This window comes from Pelecanus crispus, chromosome 7, assembly GCF_030463565.1.
Source record: "Pelecanus crispus isolate bPelCri1 chromosome 7, bPelCri1.pri, whole genome shotgun sequence".
In the NCBI taxonomy this organism is placed as follows: domain Eukaryota; kingdom Metazoa; phylum Chordata; class Aves; order Pelecaniformes; family Pelecanidae; genus Pelecanus; species Pelecanus crispus.
The window spans coordinates 32,498,586-32,516,393 of NC_134649.1; the positions used below are offsets into that span (position 1 = coordinate 32,498,586).

Here is a 17,808-nt window from a genome sequence, read left to right on the forward strand (position 1 = left end):
ATTTGGGCTGCACGAAGGGGATGTGCTTTGCGAGGACAGTGTGGATGACTGTCCCTTCTCACCAGCGTACTGCATGAAAGCAGAGGCAGGGGAAGGCTGTACTTGGTTTACCTGAAGGAGTAGGGAAAGAAGCATGTTGATGCAGTAGTTATCGGCTGCAAAGGTTCACATTTTTCCTGTGAAATGATCAGTCAAGGGAGAGTTAAACTCACACCTTCCCTAGCATTCACCTGCATTTGCAAATAAATCAGCCATAAGAACAACTTAGACAGCCTCCTCCTACGTGGCTTCTCCACTAAAAGACGTGGGAGAACAGCAGTGGTGCTGTCTGTTTTGCTGCAACCCTGTCAGTATTTCAGGTATCGTGCTGAATTTCACAGGGTCCTGTATAGATTACGGTGCTTTCACTGCAACCTTAGGCTGATTCGCACTTGTTCTGAGAACCTACACTGGCTTATTAAAAGCCGCTCTGGAGGCTATGGCTTGAACTCCGTGTTCAAGCCTATGTTTTTGTGCCTTGGTGGTGCTTGGTGCTGCAGGTTGGACAGCATTTCAAAGAGGCCACAGTTGCAGCAGCACCTACTGCAGAAAATGTGAAGGATAATGTAGCAATGCTGTCTTTCCTGTCATTCTCAACACCACCAGGTAGAAGATGACTCCAGTGATTTGCTTCCCTCCCTTTTAGGGCAGTGCTGATTTTGCAAATTGTTGGGATAAAGTCTTCATAATACATAGTTTTATGCAGGTCCTGGATCTTCCTCTCTCCTGTGCACAGCTTGGAAAATAATCTTACAGCATTTTTAAGGGTGATAGTAAAAGGAGCTCCCTGATAAATTCATATACATTTGTGCCCTAAGAAATGGGCTTTGGTCGTGAGGTGACAGGGTTGATCTAGCAGCACGCAGGTGTGAATCAACACTTTTTCCTGCCATGTATCTTGGCTAATTCCATGATTTTTCCCCTTTACATTTAAGGCTGTTTCCAAGCAGCTTGCTACTAACCAACCTATCCATGTATGGACTGCAGAGATCACAGCAACAAGTACCACATAGTCCAAATCATTTGAAACAACAAAGAAAAACAACCGTGACAAAACTAAAACAAAATGTCCACCTCAGCAGTGCAGGACTGTTCTTTAAAAACAGGGACATATCAGGCAAGGCTTCATTGTTAAGAAACCCAAACAGCAACATTTGAAAGTAATTACTTGACATCTAGAGTTCTGCTCCTACTGTAAGACTACAAGGTCAAATTTTGCTCTGAAGGATATTGATATCTGGATTAAAACAAAACAATGGTAAGGATTTTGGAGAGCCACGTCTCAAAGAAATAAATCACCCATGCCGTTCTGAATGTGTCGGGTTACTGTGCCTGCGATGGCGAGTTGCTCTGTACACATGCACAGTACAAGCACAACAGGCTGGAGCATCCAGCGTTGGGGCTGCTGCATACATGCGATGCATTTGCAATTGTAGAGCAGCCGGCTGCTGGATGCCAGGCATTTGGAAAAGCAGTTGATAGCCGTGGCAATACACAGTTGCGCCCCTGAGCTTTTTTTACAGGACAGAGGATCAGATTGCATAATGCAGAAAAATCCCATATTATAAAGGATATCTGGCAATTGCAATGTTGCCTCGTAGACCCTGGGTATTCTGTTAGAATAGGAGCCTGAATTCTGGACCCTGTGGGCCCGTATCTTGAGTTAAATTTTATCTGTTAGACAGATGCTAACCCAGGGCCTCTGGGAAAGAAATTATGGATGTAACAGACAACAGAATTTGTCTTTCAAGAGTTTGGAAAGCCAAACTCTATGCAATGAAGAGTGTTTACTACCTGCTGCTGACTCTGCCAGCAATGGACAAGCTTTTTATCATATTGTTGCTCTGTTTCCCATGTATATGCTACAGATTATCCACTTACCACTGCTGAAACACACTTGCAGGTTGTAAATTGGAAACTTCTATATGACAGGTCAGTAACTGTGATTTCAACTGTAATAGCCCATGCAAACCTGGCTTAGACTATGTGTGGTAGGTGCAGTTGAAATACAGGATGCAAAACAGGATGCACCTGGGACGGGGCAACCCCCGGTATCAGTAGAGGTTGGGGGATGAAGGGATTGAGAGCAGCCCTGCGGAGAAGGACTTGGGGGTACTGGTAGATGAAAAGCTGGACATGAGCCAACAATGTGTGCTTGCTGCCCAGAAAGCCAACCGTACCCTGGGCTGCATCAAAAGCAGCGTGGCCAGCAGGTCAAGGGAGGTGATTCTGCCCCTCTACTCTGCTCTGGTGAGACCTCACCTGGAGCACTGCGTCCAGCTCTGGAGCCCTCAGCACAAGAAGGACATGGACCTGCCGGAGCGGGTCCAGAGGAGGGCCACCAAAATGATGCGAGGGCTGGAGCACCTCTCCTACGAGGCCAGGCTGAGAGAGTTGGGGTTGTTCAGCCTGGAGAAGAGAAGGCTGCGAGGAGACCTTATTGCGGCCTTTCAGTACTTAAAGGGGGCCTACAGGAAAGATGGGGAGAATCTTTTTAGCAAGGCCTGTTGTGACAGGACAAGGAATAATGGATTTAAACTAAAGAAGAATAGATTTAGACTAGACATAAGAAAGAAATTTTTTACAATGAGGGTGGTCAAGCACTGGAACAGGTTGCCCAGAGAGGTAGTGGAGGCCCCATCCCTGGCAACATTCAAGGTGAGGTTGGCTGGGGCTCTGAGCACCCTGATCTGGTTAAAGATGCCCCTGCTCACTGCAGGGGGGGTTGGGCTAGATGACCTCTAAAGGTCCCTTCCAACCCCAAGCATTCTATGATTCTATGAAAACCAGACCGTATCCTCAAGGGTGTGCAAAGAATAGCTGTAGTCTGCACATGGTACAGGAGCTAGAGAGGGAATACTGAAGTATTTATTAATATTTTATTGAAGTATTAAGTTACTGTGTGTATCCATCTCTGTGTTGAACACATCAGGTCAGTGTCTCATGTTTTTGCAAGTCCAATTTTCTGGATTCGAGTGTGGGCTTTACACATGAGTTGGGAAAATGGCAAGTGTTTCTCTACCTCATGAAAAAAAGAATTGTCTCTGTGAACCATCTCAAGCTGGAGTCAGCGCATCAAATCCTTGTTTCCACTTGTCTATCAGTGCTCCTCACTGCATGAAATTTGTGGTGTGTTTGGATGTGGCCACATGAATTTAGGCAGCACTCTTGGTGCTCCCAGGATACCAGGAATCCGAGTCTGGGTCTGTGTCACTCCAAAATGTTTCTTTTTTCCCATCAGAAACAAAGGATGGAGGCAATTCCATCCATCAGCAGAAGAAAACCCCACCTGCAAACCAGGGCATGGAGCGCTTCAGAGGAGCAACTTCTTCCCATCAAAATCCTGCCCCTTCCCAAGCTGGAAGGCTTTTAAACCTCCGTGCTGGGATCCAGACTGCCAGGGGCTCCCGTCCTGCGGCTGCGCCTTGCTGTTCTAGCGGGCAGGACCAAGGAGCCTTTGCATTTTTAAAGCGCCGATGTATAGTTTGTGAGGCTCTTCCTCAAGGTTTGTCCAGATACTGGCAATCTTGCCAATATTGCACCTTTTCTGAAGTTAACGAGGGCAAAGCGGTGCTAGCTACTAATTGCGTGGCCTGTCATCGCCCAGGTTTAGGCTTGCTGGGGAGGGAATCGGAGAGCGCGTGGATGGCGTTCCTGCCTCTCCTTTGCCAGCTGTCCCTGGACTCGCCACGGGGCAGTTTCCATGAAGCCGAGCAGCTTGGGTTTGGGTTTAGAGAAGACGAAATTACACTGCAGCTACCCACAAGACAGCGTTGCAAAACCCAGGCCTTTAAAAGTCGGGCTCAGAAGCCCTGGTGACTTTGGGCTGCGGTTATTAATTCTGCTATTTTGAATGTTCAGCCTGCTCTCTTGTCACGCTCACGAACGCTCCCCAAAGTCATAGCGTGCTTAAAAAAAAAAAAAAAAAAAAAAAAATCATAGCTGCCGTTATTATTATTTAACGTAACTGGAGATTCCCACCCGCCGATCCGTCTCCGGGAGGTGGCCCCGAAGGAAACCCTGCCAGAACGGCAGCGGCAGACCCGCGGGGGGTAGCACCGGCGTGGAAGATGGGAGGCGGCCCACCAGGTCCCTCGCCACCCGGGGCGACCGGTGGCCGCGGCAGCGCCCGGTTGCCCCCGCCGGGGCGGGGGGCCGGGGGCCGGAGCGCGGGCGGCCGCCGGCGGCAGCGGGGGGCGCGGAGCGGGGCGGGGCGCATGCGCGGCGGCGGCGGCGGCGGCGGGGCCGGAGCGGCGCGGGGGGCCGGAGGGAGGAGGCGGGCGGGCGGGGAGGAGGCAGGGCCGGGCTGGGCCGGGCCGGGCCGCCTGCCTGCCCGCCTATTTGAGGGAAAGTAGCGGTTCGCGGGCGCTCAGTGCCGGCCGCCGCGGAGAGGCAGCGGGCGAGCGGCCGCCGGTCGGTGCCCGCAGCCGGCGCGGCGCTGCCCCCCTGCCGAGGACTGCCGCGCTCGTCCCACGAGTGGCGGCGGGGGGAGCCGCCCCGCGGGGCCGCCGCCGCCTCTGCCCCTTCCCCGCCGCGCCGTTAATGGAAACATGGCGATGGCGGCTCCGACCGGCAGCGCGGCGCCCGTCGCCCCGGCCCTCTGCGGCCACCTGGCCCTGCTGCTGCTCCTCGCCGCCCCCGCCGCCCACGGCTACAGCTTCCCCCAGCAGCACACGTAAGTGCCGCCGCCCCGGCCGGGACCCCCGGCCACCGCGGCTCGGCCCGGCGCGGTGGCGCATCGCGGGGCCGCCCCGGGGCCTGCCGGCGCCGCGCGGGGGAGCGGCCGTGCCGCGCCGTGCCGCGCCGCGCCGTGCCGTGCCGCGCCGCTGCGCTGGATGCGGTCGGGCGCGGGGGTCTCGCCCGCTCCCTGCCGGCTGCCGGCGCGGCGGGGCGAGGAACGGACCCAAAGTTGCTGGAAAGCACAAACTTCCCCGGCGGCTGCCGGCGTGCGGGGCGGCTAGCGAAGCGCTAGTGTGGCGAGCGGGGGGGAGAGACGAAAAAGGACTTTGCTTCCTTCCACACCCCCCACCCCGGTTTCAAGCACGCAGTATGGTACCCACAGCCGGCCGTGCCCACCGGAGTTCGAGCATAAACTAATAATAGATGGACAGTTCCACAGGCTGTCCGAGCTGGCGGTTCTTCCTCCCCCTCCCTCTGGACCGACAGAAATTGGCTGTAATCTATTGAAAGTCGGAAAGCGGCTCATTTGGGTGAGGGGGTGGGGGACTGGAGAGTCGCTGCAGGAAGGCTATAAATAGATTTCTTTTGGAAGAAAGCGAGCGTTTGGGAAGTTAATGCTTGGGAATATTTGCTAACGCATTCGGCTCTCTTGCGTACCGTCGTAACCCTGAAGCCCTGTCCCTCTCCACACAGCCATGCGAAATCTTGCCGAGATGTATTTTAAGAGGCTGTCATCTCTGTTATGAAATGCTGAGGTTTGTTGACACAAAACTGGAGAAAAAAAAATCCAGACGATTTAAAGTAAAGGCTGACACTGTGTCCTTACAGTCTGCGTTTCTGAAGGTGGGGAAAGATTTCAATGACATAGAGTTAATAATAGCAGTGTTGCCGTTAACTTTGTGCTGCCCCAGAGGATGTGCACTGCTTTATGTCACAATTTTCTTGTCGTTTTTGATTTGCTTAAGACTAGAAATACCTTTTTTTTTATATATCTATACACGCATATATGGCATAGGAAGTATTTTTGAAAGCCTTTTAGATTAACGTCTTTGATCTCAAAGTACATTTTTACAGGCATGTAGTCAGGCCTTCTGAAAAGAAGGCTTATCGGCAGAAGAAACAGCGTTGTTTATTGGGAGAGCTGTAGCTTACTGTGTTAATATCTGGCTTCACTGAAAGCATGGTTGTTTGCACTTGTTTATTCAGAAATACCTCCCATTCAAAAATATTCTTTCTGAATTCTTTTGGGTCTTGCATCCTTTATTTCTAAATATCTTTGACCTTTGGGAGCCGACGGGTTCCCTTTTCTTGCTGTCACGTAAACACAGAAATTCTTCAGAATAAGACCCTGAGAAATGTCTACCTACAGGGGGAGGAGAGGAAAGGGAACGTGCCAGTTGTCATCCAAGTACCACAGCCTTATGGCCTGATCCAGCGTTGCTCTCACATGAATAATCTTTACTTCCGTGAGAATCCCTATGGAATTAAAGGGGGTTATGTACGTGGTGAAGCACAGATAAAGTTTGTGGCATGTCTTTGATATTTCAGCAGCTTTTTCAGGGGTTGTAAGTTGTTGCTTTCTCCTCTGGAACGCAGAATCATGTTATAGAGTAAATCTCTTCTTGGTACCACTTTACAAGTCAGAACTGTGATTTCTTTCTAACTGCAGAAAGTTTTATAAGAAGGTTCTTATACCAGGAGAGACATACTTAAGGGAGGCGTATAATTTGTAAATAATGGATTGGCCTTCCCCTCAGCCAGACCGATTATTATCTATATTGTTCTAAAAAGCTGGCACAGTTTATTAGCCAAAGCAGTTTTATTCCAGGTAATTTGGTGGGCTTTACTAGGATAGACTTAGTTAGCTCTGTGCTCTCTTATCAGTGGCCTTATCAGAGTGGGCCTGATGCTGTACTGGGAGAGGCAGGATGCATAAAAACTGAACCCAGTGGCAAAGATTCATAATTTCTTGCAAATGTGAAGGGATGGTCCTGAAAAGACCACTAATTCTGTCTGCGCCTCTGGTGGGAAGTAATGCTGTCTTGCTGCATCCGGAGAAGAGATGCAGAAGGCGTGCAAGACCTCAGCCTGACCTGGTGTCTTCTTGCTCGTTTTATTCCCCCTATGACCTGTTTTGTGAACCCAGAGAAGAGAAGAGTCACGAATGGAGATTTGATGATGATGCACAATTGCTGGGCAGTAGGTTAATGCTGTAACATGTGGGCTGAAATGCCTTGCGAGCTCTGCCCTAGGGCTGCCGTGATTGTTTCTCGGGAAGGAAATATTTAATGGGAGTAAAGAGTGCAATGGTAGCTGGCACCAAGGCTTGAACAACACTTCTTAATTGACTATTCCCCTCCGAGTAGCTCCCTGTCTCCACCCTTCTTGTTTTTAAAGATGCTGGATATAACTTAAATGGTTTTGGAAGGTTTGACTGTCAGAAGCTGAGTTGAGCTGATGAGATGGGCTGCTAAATTCTTCCTGCTACAAGCCAATTTTCTCCTACTTTGGACAATGCACCCTTGCAACAACAGCGAATGATTCGGAGCATTGATTAGAAACCTTGTTTGTCTTTGGAGGTTTTTTCTGTAAATCACTTAAGTCATCTTTCACTACAGGACTCTCAAAAATGAGGCTGCTTTTTTAAGCAGCCCCAGAACTGTTTCATTCTGACAGGCGGCAGACTGAATGATCAGGATATTTTGCCTAAGGGGGGGTGGAAATGAAGAAAATAAAGACTTTTTTTTTTTAAAAATTTTTTATTTTTGGTTGCAGTTGTATTCATTATCATCAGTGGTTCTGTGTGTTGATTCTTGGTTCCATCCCTGGTAAATTGCTGGTGTTCCACATTATCTCTCTCCTCCTGGGTAGCATGGTTTTAATCATCTTATGCTGAGCTAAGGAGGGCTCAGCTCAGCCAGTTGTCCAAAGGGGAATTTCTCATTGAGATTTAAAAAGCAAAATCCCAGATTGGAAAAAACCCATTGGGGCAGGCTTGTTAGGTGAAGTCCACTGACTGACAAGGCTCCTTTTAGGAATGGTCACGTACAAGAACGTGCGTCTGTGTGGTCAACAGGATTAATGGCTGTGGAAAGAAAGGCTGTTTGTTGCAGTTAATTTTTCTTTTAAATAGTACGCAGAGGAATTCCTGTGGCAGCCTGGTAGCAACCTCTGCTTGAATTTCTGAGAGATTTGGTATTAGATGATTGAAAGCCTGGTCAATCAGGGGAGTCCTGCACCTGTATTGCCGTCGCCTCCCGTTAGTGGGGATTGTGTGCATGTGAGTGCTGGAGAATGTGGCTGCCAGTACTGCTGCCTGGGAGCAGAACAAACCCCCTCCTCACTTTGCAGAAAGGCTTTTTGTCACTTGGACTTGAAAGAAAATTGCCATCTGCTAGGGGGTGGCGAGCCATTTGCTTCTTGTGAGGAAGCAGGTGTGCGCAGAATTGCTGTGCGTCCGCTGGTGAGGCTTGACTTCATCGCTGCTCTGCAGGGCATGTCTCGCCAGCCAGCCGGAGGAGAAAGGGATGTCTGCAGGGGAAGGCGCCAGCCTGGGGACCAGGGTCCAGTCCTGCCTCTCTGGCATGAGATTTAGCACTTGTCAGATGCAGACAGTAGTTTTGGGCAGCAAGCTGGAGGTGTTACCAGTGTTCTGGTGGGATAGTGAGCAGTGAAGGCTCCTGCTGAGAGCAATAAGGGCTAATAGGTGCCCATCACCACTGGAAGGTGGTCTTGAGGCTGCCTCTACCAAATTAATTGCTTCCTTTTAACAGGGTTTGATTTATACTTGTGTCACTTCACCCCAAATGAGGTTAACGATGCTGGTAGTGATGGCACATCTGGGCTAGCAGGGCTTGAAATAAATAACTCTATTAGGAATGGATACTTTAGGGTTAGCAGGATGCTGTGCAGAGGAAGCTCCTTCTCTTGTTCTCCTGCCCACCTCCTGTGCAGTCAGAAAATCTCTTCCAGTTATGGTTTTGATGCTTGGGAAGGGAACTTCTCTGGAAAGGAGCAGAGAAGAAGTGGGGAGATGGCCCTGCTTGTCTTCTGCTACACTCAGCTGAGCAGAGAGACAGCTCCCTGGGAGGGCAATCCACCCCAGTGAGTGACTGACAGATAACGTCGCTCCATCCCTGTGCAGGCTGAGCAGCTGCCATGAGAACTGGTACCCAGTGGAGGCACAGACACCCAGTGTCCCTGCAACAACCCCATGTGGGCTTTGCATCAGTGGCAGAATCCGCTTTGGGGTGCGCAGAGGCACCCTGAACTGCCCAGAGGTAAAAGAACAGCCCCAGGGAGAGGACTAAATACTTTTTAAAAGCTGTTTGCAATATTTTTTTTTTTGCATTTTAAAAGATTTTTTCCATTTCTGTTACTATTCCTGAATGCTCCCTGCTCAGGTATTGCATGGGGAAGGGGTAGGCATCACAGAGCAGGGCATTACCACTTTCTTGCCTGTCCTTGTGACACTTCAATACCGTACCCTACCTGCAGTGATCCCCTTCAAGGTTGTGGTTTCAGGAGTTTGAGTTTAACTGTATAAATTGAAAAATTGTTAATTTAAATTGTCTTGGGAGAGCGTGTGGGTTCCCACTGAAATCAATAAGGCTCCTGCATGTAGACCTGAGGGTAGAAATGGGCTCGTGCTTGGTCTTTGACAGGCACAGTTCAGAAGCTTCATTGTAAAGAAGCTTTGTGTATGTTGTATGCATGTATGCAACGGTCCCTTAAAAGCTGAAGGTGGTTACATAGAGTCTAAATGGAAACCTGAAAATTTATCCTTGAACGAGCTTCCTGGTGTTTGACTTCAAAAGCCATCAGAAAGGCTCTTGAGGGCTTAAGTGCTGGGGCATCTGCACACTGTAACATTGTACATGTGTACAAACTGTACGTTTTAGACAATGCTTTTTTCAGCCAATGAAATACTCAAGTGGGATGAAATAAAAGAAAAAGTCATTACCAAGCAAAATACTAGAGTGAAATATTCAGCCAGAAAGGACAGTATCCGAATGTTTCGATATTTGCTTTTCCAGGAGACCCTTGAAAGCAAAATGTGTTCTGTTAGCAAAATTATTTTTTCCTCTCTGGGCTGTTGGTAGTACTTTTGTTTTAGAGCTGTTCCTGTAATCTAGTCTTCATCTTCAAGTTTATTATTGCTGGGTTGTGTAGGGAATGGGGTTGCACAAACTGTTGTTACTGGAGGGTTGGTTTGTATCAACAAGCTATTGGCATGGTTTTCTTTAGGCTGAATCATTTGATCTTTCAGAGAATGCACATGGATTTTCTTCATAACTTTGACAGTTGTCCTATGACCCTTCCAATTCTGTCTCAGCCATTATCTTTTGGTCATTAAATATCATAAAAAATAAAAGGTGTTTACCCAGAGCAAAGGATTAATTCTTCTGCTGTAAAGCAAAGTTTTTCTCGCATTGACTGATGTGTGAGTGATTAGGATATTTAGCCAGATCAGCTTGTGACGGGTGAAAGGGCTGCAGGGCAAGAGACACAAGGATCTGAATGGCAGTCAGGCCAGACAAAGGTTGCATGGTCTGTGGTTTCTGTATCTATTCATTAGCTCTGTGCAAGGTCGTTATTCTTGCCTGTGATTAGGCTACCATGCCACCTCCTTGGAAGATGCTTCTCAGTCTGGTGGGGACAGTGCAGGGGCTGTTGTACAGCACACCTTCTCCCAGGACTCTGTGAGACTGTCTTTCAGGAGAACCAGGATCAGGCCACCTCCCCTTGCTTCTAGTTGAGGCTGAGAACTCCAGAGGAGGTAATTGCTGATAGCAATCAGATTGGGTGCTAAATAGGGATATAAACCATTTAGTGGAATAGCTCTGATGATGATAAAGCCTTCGGTGCAGTTGCCAAAACAGAAGTTGAGTTTGCATATCTCTAATGAGCCAAGTGCCTTTGTGCAGTAACACCACTGAAGTGCGTGCATGGAGTTAAACCCCAAAAGTACAGGATACAACATGACTGTAGCTCTGATTTGTGTCAAAGGTCCCTGAAGTTCTTGCAGTGAAAAGGAGATCTTTAATAAGAAAGAGTCTGCTGCTCTGCGTGCCTCCCCCAACCATGATCCTTCTTTCATTGTCCACAAAGGGCGGGAATGGAGCTGTTCTTTCCACGGACTAGGCTGAAGCTACTTTTGCACCAGTGGGTATCTGTTATGAATCCACTGAAGCCCTGGAAAGACTTTGGATTTCCTTGGATTCTGCTGGTGCCAAAACTGTTTTGCTACCCTGTCCCGCAGTGACACTTGGGGAATCTGTGAATCAATATGGGTTGTGCCTACAGTGAGTATATGTATCACTGTGATAGAAAACCCAGAGTGATGGATTACAAAAGGCACGTTCATTTACCTGACAAAGGTTGTCTATCTTGAATTATTTATGAGGCTTCACAGCATGCTAGTAAATTTTGTAAAAGCAATGAAGTCCTGGTAATGTGAGCCTCTTCACTGCAGCTTCTGTAGTAGAGTTTTGCTGAGAAGGTACAGGAGGTGGGGGATGGAGGAGGAGGAGGAAGAAGAAACAGGCAGCGAGTGGAGGGATAGAGAGAGACTGCTGTTTTCATGTGCAAATGATGAGGTGTGCAGAGCAATGAGGTGCGAATTAGTTAGATCATGCTGTGCATTGGAGCAAAAATCTGTGGTGTTGGAAAGCAACTTATGCTTCAGGGAAGGGTGGTGGGGAGAGGATGGGGAGTACAGATGCAAGGACAGAGAAGGGTGAAAATCTCATGACCAAAATGCTGGCAGCTTCCCATACATAGGAATGTTATTTGCAGGGATAGTTTCTTAAAGTATATACTCATTTTGCTGAGGTTTCCGTATCTGAGTTCCACCAAATGAAGGATCAAGCCAGAATTGGCTAGGCATTTGTGTGGCATTCAGCGGCTGGAAGGCTTCTGAGTGTGCAGAACATGTGGCTGCGGACCAGAGGGGTTTGCTCAGGCTAACCTGGAAGATGTGTGGCCCATAGGAGCATTAAGGTGGTGTTATCCAACAGGGAGAGCGAGGGCAGTAAGAGTCAGAGTCCTGGTGGTGGTAAGTCGGCTTGCCTCGGTCCCTGCTGGAACACAATTTCAGAGCTAAAAATAGTGACGCGGCAGGCACAGTGCAGGTTCGCGGTGTAGCTGCCACTGCATACCTGATTTGTTGATAAATAGAGCCTCCCCCACACTTTCAGGCTTCCGAGCCTCTTAGCCTTCCAAGCACAAAGAAAGTTACCCCTTAAACTGTTAAATTGGTGGAAGGAATTGGGAAAGAGGTTTGTATCCATCTCCATTGAAGTGACAAATGAGGATAAGATTCTCCTTATAAATACCAATGCCTTTCAGCTCATAACAGAGCTGGGTCCTGAAACTTTTGTTGCAAGCTGACAGTCTGTTTCTTCTCCAGTGGGCACTTAATATTCTTCAGTCCAGAAGGATCCAGTATCCAAACTCTGAGTTCACATTCATCCTCCAAATAAGAAAACAAAACAAGAGGCACATTTCTAAATATTTTTCAGAGCTGACCTTGTATAAGCCAGTTACGCTTCAAAAATGTATAAAGCTCTCACTGATTTAATTTCTGTTGAATCAGAGATATTCTTGTATTTGAATTCTCATCTCTATCGAATTTTATGTAATAATATCTCTTTATTGTGGCCAGTGAACACTTTCTCTACAGTATGACACAGTGAGGGTCATGAATGCAGTACCTTGTTTGCATTTCTAACGTATGGTGGGTTTCACAGTCAGGTTTTTGGCAGCTGTGACACGGACACCAAAATAGAGACAGACTTAAGCCAAGCGAAGCACCTAATATTCAATTTTATCAGGTGTTGAAGATTGAGTCAGATTCTGGGCTGTGAGTGGTTGAACGTCTTTTTATTGCTCCATAACGAATGCAGTAGACCCAGGAGGAGCCAAAGTACCATTTCCTCATGTCTGAGGTAGTCTTATAAATTAGAGGTCTCTACTAAGCATTCACTGTAGTGTCACGTTCTTGGGATCAGCAGGGGGAAAAAAAACCCCAGTGTATTGTGTGGGCTTGTGTGCTTCCAGGACCTCTGGGAGGAAAGCCCATTGCCCAGGTAAAAGTAAACCTTCCACAGCCGTGTGTCACGCATACTAGGGGGAAAAAAGGGTGGAAGAAACAGCATTGAATTATTCAAGACCTGCAAGCTGAAAAGAGTTTCAGGACAGTGAGCTAGGCATGCGTCGCAGCTTCGTGGGCACTCTGCTTTCCCTTCCTCCCCTGCCTGCTCTGGGAAGGAGGGTAGATTACATGAGTACGAACAAAATCAATATTTTTCTCTTCACACAGCTCTTGGTTTTTATTTATTCTGGTTTTGTTTGCTGGGAAATCTTAATAATTGTCGATCAGTGACCAAACTGATGACATTTTGCCTCCCACAGAATGACAGCACTTCCAAGAGCACAGACCAAAAGAGCATCAGCCCAAAAGGGGCCCCCTCTGTGCACAGGCAGGGATGTTTTCATGCCCTGCTTGGCTGTGTGCTGTGGGACTGCTCATGATTGAGCCATTCTTCCTGATGTTGGATTTGTTACGATGCAGAAGAATTTGCTGTTGTCGGTCTTGCCTGCTGTACTCCGCTATGGCTATGTTAAGTTTAAAAGCTGAGAAACATAAAAAAATTTTTTGAGATACTGGGCCAAATTCATCCTTGATGTAACGATGCTGTGGGATTATGCTGGGGACAACTTTAAGGCCTTTGTCTTTTAACTTTTAAATACTGTGGCAGTTGTGGTTGCTTCTGATGTGATTTTTATTGCGAGATGGAGAAAAGAAATGCTTCTAACACATCTAGTATCTGCTCATGCTTTCGTTCCAGTTTCTAAATAACCCCATTTAGCACCTGCCTGCCTGTTTGACCCAGCAACAAAAATGTTGTGTTGGCATTTCTGACATCAATACCGCCTTTTTACCCATCATCTTAAGGCTAAATTGAACCCTTGTGTCACTTGCTCCTCGCTATGTTTATTTGTTTTGATCTAGTCTTTAGAGAAAAATCTAACCAGCTCTGCCTCACTCCCGCTGCCTGCTAGGGGCTGAGGCTCTCTTTTGTGAGCAGTGGTTACTTCCACGGGTGAACCTCATACCCTCAACTTCCCCCTGCTTCCCTGTGCTCCCTGCCCAGGTGTGAGGATGGAGCAGCCAGGAATGAAAGGGTTCTGACAGCCGCATCTCGGCATGAGGTCTCACTTCACTGTTGCGGCTGCTGAGCTAGCTCGTGCCTTTTCCCCCTCTTACAGCCTTGTCCTGACAGCCTTGCTGGCGCCGTGTTTGCTTGAGCAAGCAGAGCGTCACCGAACCAGAGGTGAGGCTGCATCCCGAGGCCAGTGCTCTCCGTGGAACACTGCCTGTGGTGATGCTGGTGTGTGGGAATCTTCTTTTCCTGCCTTTCTACTCTTGACACCACTCCAAGTAGAGCCTTGTGCTGAAAGCACTGCTGGTTTGTCCAATATATGAATGTGATTATGTATGCTGAAAGCGGCCTTTTTTATTTTATAAGGGCCACTTAATAAATGTCACTTATTTGGTGACTCTTAGGCAACTGAGCGCATGGCTGTCTTCTCGTCAGGAAGTGGCTGCCAGACCCCGTCCTGTTCTGTGGAGTTTGTCGGGTGGAAGAGTAGGTTTGCCACTTGTCAGAAAAGAAGATGTGGTGTTTTCATGGTAGCTTGTGTAGTACTTGACTTTCATTCTTAGTTAAATCTACTTATTGCTGTGTTTTTTGCCATTTCAGTTGTTATTAGATCCCACAAGATAGCATGAGGGTTCTTGTATGTGAAGTTTCTTCCAGAGGATACCAAGCAGCTGCAGAAATGAAAAGTTTAGTAAATGGTACCTGTCCTTCTTACAGAGGAATATCAGAGTGATTGCAGTGCGGTGGTGGTGGTGAGCTGAAAATGGACCCGCTATGGGCTGGGGGTGAGATGCTGCAACCATTGCATTACCTGAGGCCCGTGTTGGGGCCATAAGTAATGTGCATACCTGCAGTTTCTCTACTAAAAAACGTACGCCCCTTGTTGGATGAAAGATTAATGTGCAAAGCCTGGTGCTTCAGGGGCTGGGTGGAATTGGTGGTGAGAGTGCTGTTCCATCCCGCACCAGAGTGGCCAGCTTGCAGTACTGGGTGAACTGCAGTTGCTGTAATGTTCTGAAGTTTGTGAAGTTCATTGCACAAAAGTCCAGATCCCACAACCAAAGCAAGGACTATTCCAAGTACACAAATTTTTTTTGTCTAACTTTCCACATGAAACTAACCTGCATTCCTCATTTGGCTTGGCTACAGTATTTGTTACAAGTCATTCCTTTTCATTTTTTTTTTTCTACTGCTATGACGTTCAGGTTTAGTATTTATCTTCTAATAGTTTGGGTAGTGGAGTGCTTGCATTACTGGCAGTGACGTATAGTTAATCTTGAGCACAGATAACTGTGAGGACTCCAGACAGACTTCAGCCTTGGTGGCATGCTTGTGAGTGAGGAAATTAGCTTGGAAATTGTTGTTAAAATTGGTCCTGTGTTAACCTTGCTGTAATACCACAGCTTCTGACAGTGTGTGAGTTAGCAAGATGCTTGTGGCTGAGAATGAGGGCAGATTCTCACTTTGGAAGAGTCTCAGCAAAGACCTTGTCTTACACCTTTGCTTTGAGGAGATTTACACTGAGGAATTTGGCCCATTTTTCCATTGCCAGGCCTGTCTTCTAGGTGTTCCCTTATCCCCGACTGATCTTCTGGCCTACTTTCTAACCACTATGTGTTAAAAGGTGACCAACCTGTCAGTCTTGGCTAGCATCAGGAGCAAAGCTTGTGTGCCTCAGGCTTGTTCCCTGGGGAGACAAGTAATTCTTTCATGATGCCCTTGGGATTGTGTCGTGTCGTGTCGTTTCCGCCCCCCCCCCCCCCCCCCCCCCCCATTGCCATATGAGTGCCTTGTCCTGTACTCTGTCTTCTACTCCTTACAATGTTTTTTTACACATGCACTTGCACTTCCCTACTGCTCATTTTGCTGATGAAACCAAGGCTTCAGAGACTCCAATATGTCAGCAGTGGAGCAGGAAATGCAACGCAGATCACGTAATTCCTCCTTCTGTGTTCCTCCAAATGAATCCATGCTCTTCATTTCAGGATAAATGTTTCTTCTGCTACGTCCTGACAAGACATCAGATTCAACTGCGAGAACAGAAATGTGGCTGGGAGGATTTGGACTCCAGGGACAGTATCTGTCCCTTTGGTGTTGGGAGAGTGGGAACTGTCCTTGTGGATGAAAAGCTTCTCTGAAGGACACTATTCTCTGGCAAATGCCTGGACATCAAAGCTTGGGCAGTGCTGTTCTCTGTACAGTTAGGCGGAGGGAGAGAGGGCTTGCTGCTGAGTGCTTAGCGAGCTCAGCACTGGGCTTTTGCAAATTAAACGGGTGCCCTCTGCTGCATAAGCCCTACGTTGGCTGCTTGCGCCGTGTAAGTTACGGTCAGGCACCTTTCCCAAGAAATGCTGTCTTTAAAATTGCATTTTTGTGCTGATGATGCACTCGCTTAGAATTGGATCTCTTGTGCTCATTGCATCCTTGTGGGGGCTGGTTACTGGGGGGATTGTAGGGCACTAGCTCCTGACCATCCCTTGGACATTTATCCCCTCGGATGGTACCTGAGATATCATCTCAACATTTCCCACTCCCTACGTGTGTGCCTCGGAGAGAAATTCTGGAGGCCATTAAGCTGGGTAATTTACATGCTTCTTGAGCCTGTGCCTAGGGAAATATATTTCACAGGTAATTTCAAATCTCTTGGCGTGTGGAAGAAGTCATTATTCTAAATAGAAAGGGGCTGGTGATGTCACAGGCCCCATTGAGAGGACCACATTAGAGACTGGGATTTTTCACTGTTACAGAAAAGAGTCTGAGGCATTATATTCATAGGGTTTTTGGATGTCAGATGTTCTTGAGTTTAATGTCAATAGTTGTTTAGAAAAGCAGAAAAGAGAATTATCTTGTAATCTTAGATTTCAGTTACATGTGAGCATATTGTGTGTGAGGGCTGGGAGGAGACCTACTCCGGGGTATCCAGAGTATGTGAGTTTCCTGCTTTGGTGTTCTAGGGCTGTCTTCCAAGGGCAGACATCAAATTTAGCGTCAGGAGGTTGAGTTGCAGTTCTGACTCTGCTCCCAAAAGTCTGTCTGGACTTGAGACTACTGCTTCACCTTTGTAGCTCCATTCTCCCCTCCTGAAAAAAAATGGAAAATATTTTTGTCAGACATATTAGGAGGATTTGACAGTTTAGTGTTGATCAGTCCCTTCAAAATAATGTTTGATGGGCCGTTGCATTATCTGTGCTTTAATGGTGATGTTGCAATGGTGAGGGAATGTGGACAGTAACAATGATAATTGTAAAGCAAGGTTGTGGGTGCACTGCTGACTTATTAGCTTGAGGCATCTGGCAAGGAAAGGGACACATCTCTACCTGGAGGTGGGGAAACTGAGCATGTATAGCAAATCCTGTAACACTTCTGGAGTATTTCCAGTGTGGTTCAGTCACCTCCATTTCAATAGGCTTGTATCCTTTCCAGAGGAAAGGTTGTATATATATGCTTTTTCCCTGTGGAGGGAGCAGTGTTTGTCCCAGCTGGATGGCGAGAAGGAGAGAGGAGGTGATCTGTGAAAGCTGATGGTTTCATCCCTGCTGCTGTAGTGCTCTGAGGGATGCAGCAGCACTGGGACAAAAGCAAACCGGGCTTCATGCTTCCACTATCCCTGCCTCGGAGCATGTCTGGATGCCACCTTACAACAGGAGAGGTCTTGCAGACAGCTTTTAGATGTGTATCACAAAGTAGTGAGGTAATGGCACAAAATGCAGTAAGCTATTTTTTATTTTTTTTAATGCTCTCCACCCCCACCCCTTTTTTCTTTCATTGCTGAAAGGGACTAATAAAATGGAAGAGTTTCCGCAAACGAAGGCGACTGCATATGAAATAACAGGGTTCTGGGTGTTTGGCTGGTGAGAGATGCAATGAGTGAGCATCACTAAGTGCTTTATAATAACAATGATTACAACACTCTCTTAGGAGC

At 47.6% G+C, this 17,808-nt stretch overlaps 1 protein-coding gene across 1 annotated transcript in view; it reads left to right on the plus strand.

Annotated features, from left to right (window-relative positions):
- The first annotated feature begins 4,589 nt into the window (after positions 1 to 4,589).
- Positions 4,590 to 17,808, plus strand: part of CACNA2D2 (calcium voltage-gated channel auxiliary subunit alpha2delta 2) — a 226,430-nt gene continuing 213,211 nt past the window's right edge. The window contains exon 1 of the mRNA XM_075714722.1: positions 4,590 to 4,714. Within this exon, the coding sequence (XP_075570837.1) occupies positions 4,590 to 4,714 (125 nt within the window). The remainder of the gene's footprint in view (positions 4,715 to 17,808) is intronic.